Source organism: Bombina bombina, chromosome 7 (genome assembly GCF_027579735.1).
Source record: "Bombina bombina isolate aBomBom1 chromosome 7, aBomBom1.pri, whole genome shotgun sequence".
In the NCBI taxonomy this organism is placed as follows: Eukaryota; Metazoa; Chordata; class Amphibia; order Anura; family Bombinatoridae; genus Bombina; species Bombina bombina.
The window spans coordinates 120070330-120079602 of NC_069505.1; the positions used below are offsets into that span (position 1 = coordinate 120070330).

At 35.2% G+C, this 9273-nt stretch overlaps 1 protein-coding gene across 1 annotated transcript in view; it reads left to right on the forward strand.

Annotated features, from left to right (window-relative positions):
• Nucleotides 1-9273, forward strand: part of LOC128665969 (NADH-cytochrome b5 reductase 2) — a 42506-nt gene that overhangs the window by 4402 nt on the left and 28831 nt on the right. Inside the window, exons 2-4 of the mRNA XM_053720269.1 lie at nt 1048-1194; nt 3562-3634; nt 6984-7090. Of these exons, the coding sequence (XP_053576244.1) occupies nt 1048-1194; nt 3562-3634; nt 6984-7090 (327 nt within the window). The remainder of the gene's footprint in view (nt 1-1047; nt 1195-3561; nt 3635-6983; nt 7091-9273) is intronic.

Below are 9273 nucleotides of genomic sequence, written 5' to 3' on the forward strand. Positions count from 1 at the left end.
AACAACAGTTTATAATTAGAAACATCTCTGTATTAATTTTGTCTTAAATTTCGGCATATCTGCTCCAGATCAGCAATGCACTATTAGAAGCTAATTAAAAACATCTGGTGAGCCAATTACAAGAAACAAATATGTGTAGACACCAATCACCAGCTAGCTCCCAATGGTGAAAGGATATGCACATATTATTTTTCAAGAAAAGGTACCAATAGAACAAAGTAAATTTTAAAGTAGAAGTGAATTTAAAAATGTCCTAAAATGGCTTGCTCTGTCTGAATCATGCAACTTAAAAGAGACAGTAAACCAAATTTTTTTCTTTCATGATTCAGATAGAATATACAATTTTAAACAACATTCTAATTTACTTCTATTGTCTAATTTGCTTCATTCTTTAGATGTCCTTTTTTGAAGAAATAGCAATGCAGATGGGTGAGCCAATCGCACAAGGCATCTATGTGCAACCACCAATCAGCAGCTACTGAGCATATTTAGATATGCTTTTCAACAAAGTATATAAAGAGAATGAAGCTAATAAAACAATTGAAGTCATAAGTCATCGGAAAGTTGTTTAAAATTGCATGCTTTATCTAAATAATGAAAGAAAATATTTGTGTTTAATGTCCCTCTAATTTTGACTTTCCCATCCCTTTAATGTTGCATGCCTCACAACATTTTAAAGTGATATCCCAGGAACAGGCATAAGGGAGAGTTGTTAAAATTACTTAGGTTGGAAAAGAAAAAACCAAGAGGTGGAATCTAGAAGTCAAGTGTAGGTATCTGGATGGGATTTAGGAATTCCTGGAGGAGGTGTTTTTTTTGTTTTATTTTTATACAAATTTCTGGTCAGAGTTTGGTCAATCTCCAATTTCTTGGAGTTATCCTGGGATATAAATTAGAGCACAAGGAACAAGGGATAAGGGATAATGGAACCGAGCTGCCAGTTATGGGATGTTTGGATGTTTTAACATTGTCACTAACTAAAAAAAAATATTATTTATCTTATATTTAGTTTGAACAGTGTGTTTATACATATCTGTCATATTTCAGGATTCCAACCTGATTATTGCTCTAGTTGTTATTGGAACGACCATTCTGATCTTCCTGGTTAAATCTGCTGGATCTAAAGAGAAGAAAAATCCACTAACTCTGCGGGATCCCAATGCAAAGTATCCACTACCTCTTATTGAAAAACAGGTAATAACTGTAGACTTTGAACCTTTAAAGGGATAGGAAACCGATTTTTTTTTCTTTCTTGATTCAGATAGAGCATGCAATTTAAAGAAACTTTCTAATTTACTCCAAATATCAATTTTTCTGCGTGCTCTTGGTATCTTTATTTAAAAAGTAGGAATGTAAAGCTTAGGAGTCGCCCATTTTAGGTTCAGCACCCTGGATACCGCTTGCTTAATGGTGGATACATTTAGCCACCAATCAGCATGAGCTATCCAGGTGCTGAACCTAAAATGGGCCGACTCCTAAACTTTACATTCCTGCTTTTAAAATAAAGATACCAAAAGAATGCAGAAAAATTGATAATAGGAGTAAATTAGAAAGTTGCTTAAAATTGTATGCTCTATCTGAAACATGAAAGAAAAAATGTGGGTTTCATATCCCTTTAAGCTAGAAAATGAATTTGCTAAAGTACAAGATAAATACAATTTCATTTCTGATTCTTTAAGTAATGCAGTAATGAAACATTCTGCCTAGCCCACAACTAATGGGACATTAAACTAATGTTTGATTCACCATGAATTAATAAGGGACAGTCTACACCAATAATAGACTCACCGTTGTGGATCCCTTGCCCCCATATTATTGCGTATTACATAATGCCAAGTATCTTTCATTTTTTCAATGTAGACAAGAACAAGTTTGTTTTACATTGCCGTTTTAAAATGGCCACTGGACTCCTCCTATCTGTGACATCAGGTCCTATGGGGTTTCTGTATCTAATTGGCAGCAAGTCAATGAATCATGCATCTTCACAGCGATTGGCGCATGCGCAGTGTGTGTGCTACTCAAGTCACTTGGTCAAAAATCATTTGGAAACATGCAGCAGTTTTTGAAAAAATGGAAATAAGTTTGTTACCAGAGAGTCTGCCCATAAAATATCCCCTGCTCCTGTTCATGTTTCTGAGCATAGCGAATGCGCAAAACAAACACCCTCAAGCACGGGACAGAGTATTAGGAAACAACACCTTAGGACATGATGATGTTACAGATAGGAGGAGTTCAGCAGCCATTTTAAAACGTCAAATGATGTAAAACCAACTTGTTTTCACCTGCATTGAAAAAATTCAAGATACATCAGTGTTCCCTCTAAGGCCAGTTTTGTCTGTGGCCCAGCAGTGAAACAGTTAATTAGAGCAATTAGCAATCAGAGCTCTGCAAATTGTACTAACAAAGGGACAAATTTAAATACTTTTAAAACACTTGTTTTGTATGGTAATATAATGTAATTCAGTGTTTTATTGCTGATTCATACTAGGCACATACAAAGTTATTTTATTGTTCCCTAATTTTGATTCACAGACACAAACATATTCATACACATGCACACACATAAACATAACATATTTATACGCATATAAACACACACAAACATATTCACACATATTACACACACATACAGCACATATATTTATACACTCACACACAAGCATATTCATACATATATACACACACAAACATATTGACACACACACAAACATTACATATTTATTCACACACACATTCACACTCACACACAAACATATTCATACATATATACACACAAACATTACATATTTATACACACACAAGCATATTGATACACACACAAGCATATTGATACACACATACACACAAACACATTCACACACACAAACACATTCACATACTTACACAAACATATTCATACTCACACAAACACATTTATACTCACACAAACATATTCATACTCACACAAACACATTCACATACACACAAACATATTCATACTCACACAAACATATTCATACTCACATAAACATATTCAAACTCACACAAACACATTCACATACACACAAACATATTCATACTCACACAAACATATTCATACTCACACAAACATATTCATACTCACACAAACACATTCACATACACACAAACATATTCATACTCACACAAACATATTCATACTCACACAAACACATTCACATACACACAAACATATTCATACTCACACAAACATATTTACACACACAAACATATTCATATAGGGTTGCCACCTCGGCCATGTTTTCCTAAACACTTATGAGTTACACGTGCAGGAAGGAACATGTATTGTTGTGTTCATCAGCACTATTCATGTAAAGTCCAGAGGCACAATACATGCTCTGCCCTGCTTACCCTGCAGCATGCGTAACTCATAAGTGTCCAGGAAAATATGGCCGAGGTGGCAACCCTATATCCATACACATATATAGGCACACAGATAAATATGCACAGAAAGGTAGTCCAGTCTGTGCTGTAATAAAACGGTAAATTGCAGTTATTGGGAACATTGCTATAATAAAATATGTACATTTTGCTGGCCCACAGGAAATCAGCCATGACACTAAGAAATTTATTTTTGGACTACCCTCTGCAGAACATGTTCTGGGCCTCCCTATAGGTAATAAATAGTTGTGAGTTATTTTTCTGCCATTCATTGTATGAAATGCAACTACTGTTTGATATGTTATATCAGCATTATTTGTACTGATCCAGAAGAGAACACTTATAACTCTGTTTCATATGGAGGAGGAGACTATTTACTGAACATAATAACCTAAAATGTTGTGATTGGCCACCCTGTTTCTATTTGTTAAATCAGAGCTCAACAAACCCAGGAGCCAGGAAGTCACTGACTCCTAGAATCAATGTTACCCCTGGGTCCTAACTTCCTGGCTTTCTATATATATATATATATATATATATATATATATATATATATATATATATATATATATATATATATATATATATATAAAAACACAAATACCAGTGTCTGGCTGCTAAAAGTATGTCTGGCTGATAAATATTCTTACTGGCTCCTAAATTTTAAACAGATGTGTCAACCCCTGGGTTAAAGGGAAAGTAAAGCCAAAATTAAACTTAATTGGATTGGATAGAACATGGCACTTTAAACAGCTTTCTATTTTACTTCTGTTATCAATTTTGCTCAGTTCTCTTGGTATTCTTTGTTAAAGAGTAGTACTAGGTGAGCTTAAAGGGACAGTCTACACAAAAATTGTTAGATAATGACTTTACTACTCATTCCCCAGCTTTGCACAACCAACATTGTTAGATTAATATACGTTATAATATTTAAACCTCTAAATTTCTGCCTGTTTCAAAGGCTCTATTGACAGCCTCTTAATCACATGCTTTTGTATTTGCTTTTCACAACAGGAGACTGATAGTTCATGTGGGCCATATATAGATAACATTATGCTAACATCCAGGGATTTATTTAAGAGTAAGCACAACACAGTACTAAATGCAAGTCAATAGATAATAAATACAAACTCATGTGGTCAGGGGGCTGTCAGAAGATGCTTAGATACAAGGTAATCACAGAGGTAAAAAGTAGATTAATATAACTGTGCTGGTTATGCAAAACTGGGGAATGGGTAATAAAGGGATGTTCTATATTTTAAACCAATACAAATTCTATTATAGACTGTTCCTTTAAGAGCATGCACGTTAGCCATCTGGCAGCAGTGTTTGCAACAATGTTTACAATAATATACATAGTTGTAAACAGAATGCTACAGACACTCAATGGCAGCAGAGTTTGCAACTATTTAAACATTGTTTTAAATATTGTTGAAAACACTGTTGCCAGGTGGCTAAGGACATGTGCACGCTCCTGAGCTCACCTAGGATTACTCTTTAATAAAAGAGGCCAAGAGAACTAAGCAAAATCTGTAATAGAAGTAAATTGGAAAGTTGATTAAATTTCATGTTCTATCTGAATTTTGAAAGTTTAATTTTGACTTTACTGGCCCTTTAATTTACTGCTGTATTAGTTTTCACACAAAAATGTAACCTTATTTTAAGGGGATTGTAACTGCCACATTTTGTATTAAAGGGACATAAAACCCAATTTCTTTTTCTTTCATAACTCAGAGATTACAATTTTAAACAACTTTCCAATTTATTTCTATTATCATTTTTTTTGTTTTATTGTTACCTTTTTATTGAAAAGCAGGAAGGTAAGTTTAGGAATGTTCACGTCTGCAGCACTATATGGCCGTAGTTTTACAACAATGTAATACATCAGCAAAAACACTAGATGGCAGCACAGTTTTCTGTCATGTAGAGCTATAGCCATGTGCATGTTTACCTATCTAGATATCTCTTCAACAAAAAATAACATGAGAATGATGCAAATTTGATATTAGAAGTAAATTAGAAAAGTTGTGTTTTCTATCTGAATCATGAAGGGAAAATAATGGGTTTCATGTCCCTTTAATTATGTATTTAAAAAAAACTAAATGAAAATAAGTCATCTGTCTTGAAAACATACTTTTGTTATACTGTTCCAAATAGAAGACCTATACATTGTAAAGAGCTTAGCAGGTGCATAAGCAAACGCATTTAATTTAATGCATCCTGCAATTTATCTTCACTGATGAGCCAAAGTAAACACTGCTAGTAATTGGCCGTTCCTGACAAACCTTAATCATTTTTTAATCATTTTCAAAAACACCGTCCTTGCACAAGGAACATCATTTGTTTTATTTATATGCAGTTTCTTTTTTAGAAATTTGCCATTTCTTTTCAAAGGCTATGCATGCAAGTATGTTTTAAACACATTTATACTGCTGTTTGGTTGTTGTTGTTTTTTTGGGGGTAGCAAAATTTGCATTATGCTTATGCCCTAATACAGGAACTTACACTTTTAAAAGGCTTTTAAATTTGTGTTTATCTCCTTCTGATTCTAATGTATAAGATAAGCTATTACACAATCAAGCTATCACTGCATTTAAAGGACTACTTAATGCAGTAGAATTACACTATTAACAAGTACATAATAAAAAGACAATGCAATAGCGCTTTCTCTGAATTTCAAATAAGTAGTAGATTATTTTATTTCTGTCAAATTATTTTTTTCTCCCATTTTCCAGCCCCCTGTATCATGTGACAGACATCAGCCAATCAAAGACTAGTATACGTATACCCTGTGAGCTTGTGCACATGTTCAGTAGGATCTTGTTCCCCAGAAAGTGTGTATATAAAACGACTGTGCAGAATTTGATAAAAGAAGTAGATTGGAAAGTGTCTTACTAAACTCCATGCTCTAGCTGAACCATGTTTTTTTTACTTAAAGGACTAGTCAACACAGTATATTTGCATAATAACAAATGCAAGATAAAAAAACAATGCAATAGCACATGTGACAGCCATCAGCCAATCACAAATGCATACACGTACCATGTGACAGCCATCAGCCAATCAAAAATGCATACCCACTTATTCTGTGAATTCTTGTACATGCTCAGTAGGAGCTGGTGACTCAAAATGTTTAAATATAAAAAGACTGTGCAATTTTTTTAGTGGAAGTAAATTGGAAAGTTGTTTAAAATTACATGCTGTATCTGAATCATGAAAGTTTAATTTTGCTTGAGTGTCCGTTTAAGTGTCCCTTTACTGTAGCAGGATTAGGTGCTGAAGACTTAGACAAGAATTTTATCTTCTGTCGGGAATTGGCAAAAACACAAAACAGGAAAAGGAACAACATTTATATTCAAAGTACATTGTAAAATCATTCTAGTACAAATAATGACATATTTTATGCAGAATTCAATCTGATGTTTATATCCCTTTGTCAGAAACTTTTCCGACTTTCATATCACTAGTTGTTAACACAAAATGTGTAGTAAAAGCTGTTTAATAACATAATAAAAAGTGTGCAGAACTGAATATCATACTCCTGTTATTGCTTCCTGTCCTCTAATGCTATGTGTCCCCTGCAGGTCAGCATGTTTATCTCTCAGCCAAAGTCAATGGGAGCCTGGTGGTGCGGGCTTATACACCTGTGTCCAGTGATGAGGTGAAAGGCCATGTTGATTTGATTGTAAAGGTAATGTATTGCACCACCTTCACAATTACATTATTGCTTTTTGTGGTCACTTTGTAGCCTTCTCTGGAAATCAGGGGTTTTAAGGGTGTGCAGAGTTAACCAATATGATATAATAGAGAGCACATGATTCCTAAACTGACCGAGAGATACCAGACCTCTGTAGATAACATTTGTGTAGGGCTAATGTGTCAATGGGCTAATCAGGCAGATGACTAGGGAGCTGAATTTACTTGGATGCCTGTCTAGTCTAGGTGGTGATGTTTCACAGTCCACACCACCTTATATAACATTTTGTGTTAAAATTGATGCTAGAATTAGGTCTGTTATTGCAAGATATATATCTATATAGTAACAACGGTGTGAATGCTCTCTCACCGGGAGGTCAGCAGCTGCCAGGGTGAAGTTCAAGGATACAAGATCAAACTGAAATTTATTAAAATGTGATATTTCGGGGTAAATGAACCACTTCCTCTGACAAACAAACAATGTGCAAACCAAACTTTTAAAGGCCTGATAGGCCCTCCTACTACAGTCTACCAATCCGGAGACAGCGTGTGCAAAACAATTGCAACAGTTACAGAGCATGAGGCTTCATATCGATGCTGACTTTAGATACCAGGGCTGTTTTTGGTGATTTGACTAGCCTCGCTTTTTCCCTTTTTGTACTATTGACTTTTTGTACTATAGATTCGTTATAGTATTTATTATGTTTTATGCAGCTGAAACTTCCTAATCCCATATTATCTTTCTAGTTTTAGCCTCATCTGATATTAGTCTAGCCATTATGGTTTCTTTGGTCCCTCCCCTCCCTTTCTGTGATGTTTTGATAGATCCCTGTGTAGATATTGCAGCATGAGCCTTCTGGTGTTCTTTCGAGAACTCGTTCGTCAAAAACTCCAATCTGACGTCACTTCCGGTAACTCTTTTATTTTAATATCTGTTTTGCCTCTGTCTGGGGGGCCACTGCAGACCCTTTGGCATACACCCCAAGTAAACCTTGGTGAATGAGGTTTACAAGGGGGGCTTCGCCCCCCTTGAACCCCCCAGGCGGAGGCAACATAGATAGTGAAGAAAGGCGATTACAGGGCCTATCTGATTGGTTGTGAATCCTGTCACTCACTGGACATGGACCAATCAGATGTATGGAAATACCAGACCTGACGTCAGATTGGAGATTTCGATAGATTGGAGTTCTCGACAGAACACTGGCAGTGTTTACACAGAGGTTCATAGCTACGGTTACGGATAATACTAAGGGGCGGCACCTTGTTTCCGGATTGCATTCCTGTTTTTGTTTATGCGTCTCCAAGGTTACGGATGACGCTGTGTGTCATTACCCCGCTTGTAACTGATGGCCGAGATCGACTTGGCTTCCGATTATGGATCTATTTAGTTTTTTTTTTTTAAACAGTTCAAATCCAGACCTCTGTGATACAGGGCATAGACTATGGTGCTTCACTATGTTGGATGATTGATATTTCTTCACCTGTTTGTGCGTATTTTTCTCTGCCTATCAGATTACTTTGGCTTTAGAGGAAGTGTTTCTGGTAACCAATTGGGACATGACTATGACGTCCATACTTTATGTATATTTTTGTTCAATCCCGACTGTTTATATGTTTCATTTACTCAATTTTATATCTCTGGGGATATTGTTTAGGAACCACTAAATGCTTGATTAACAATCTACATTGTACATGATATTTTGAACACTTGATTTATTAGCTTGGAAAGCAGTCTTATATATAATTTTTTTGCACATGCTCTGTTGCGATTGTTTTGCACACTCTGTCTCCGGATTGGTAGACTGTAGTAGTAGCGCCTATCAGGCCTTTAAAAGTTTGGTTTTCACAATGTTTGTTTAGCAGAGGAAGTGGTTCTAATACCCCAAAACATCACATTTCAATACATTTCAATTTGGATTTACTGCTGACTGAAGACCCGTGTGTGCTTTATTTGTGCTTTTGATCTTATAAAAAGAAATAGAAATGGTAATAGTTTATTTTTATCAATTAACAAAATGCAAGGTGAGCGAGCAAAAAAAATCTAAATCAAATCAATATTTGATGTGACCACCCTTTTCCTTCAAAACAACATAACTTCTTCTTGGTAAACTTGCACGAAGTTAGGGATTTTGTAGGCATATAATCAGGTACATGATTAAATAACTATAACAAACAGGT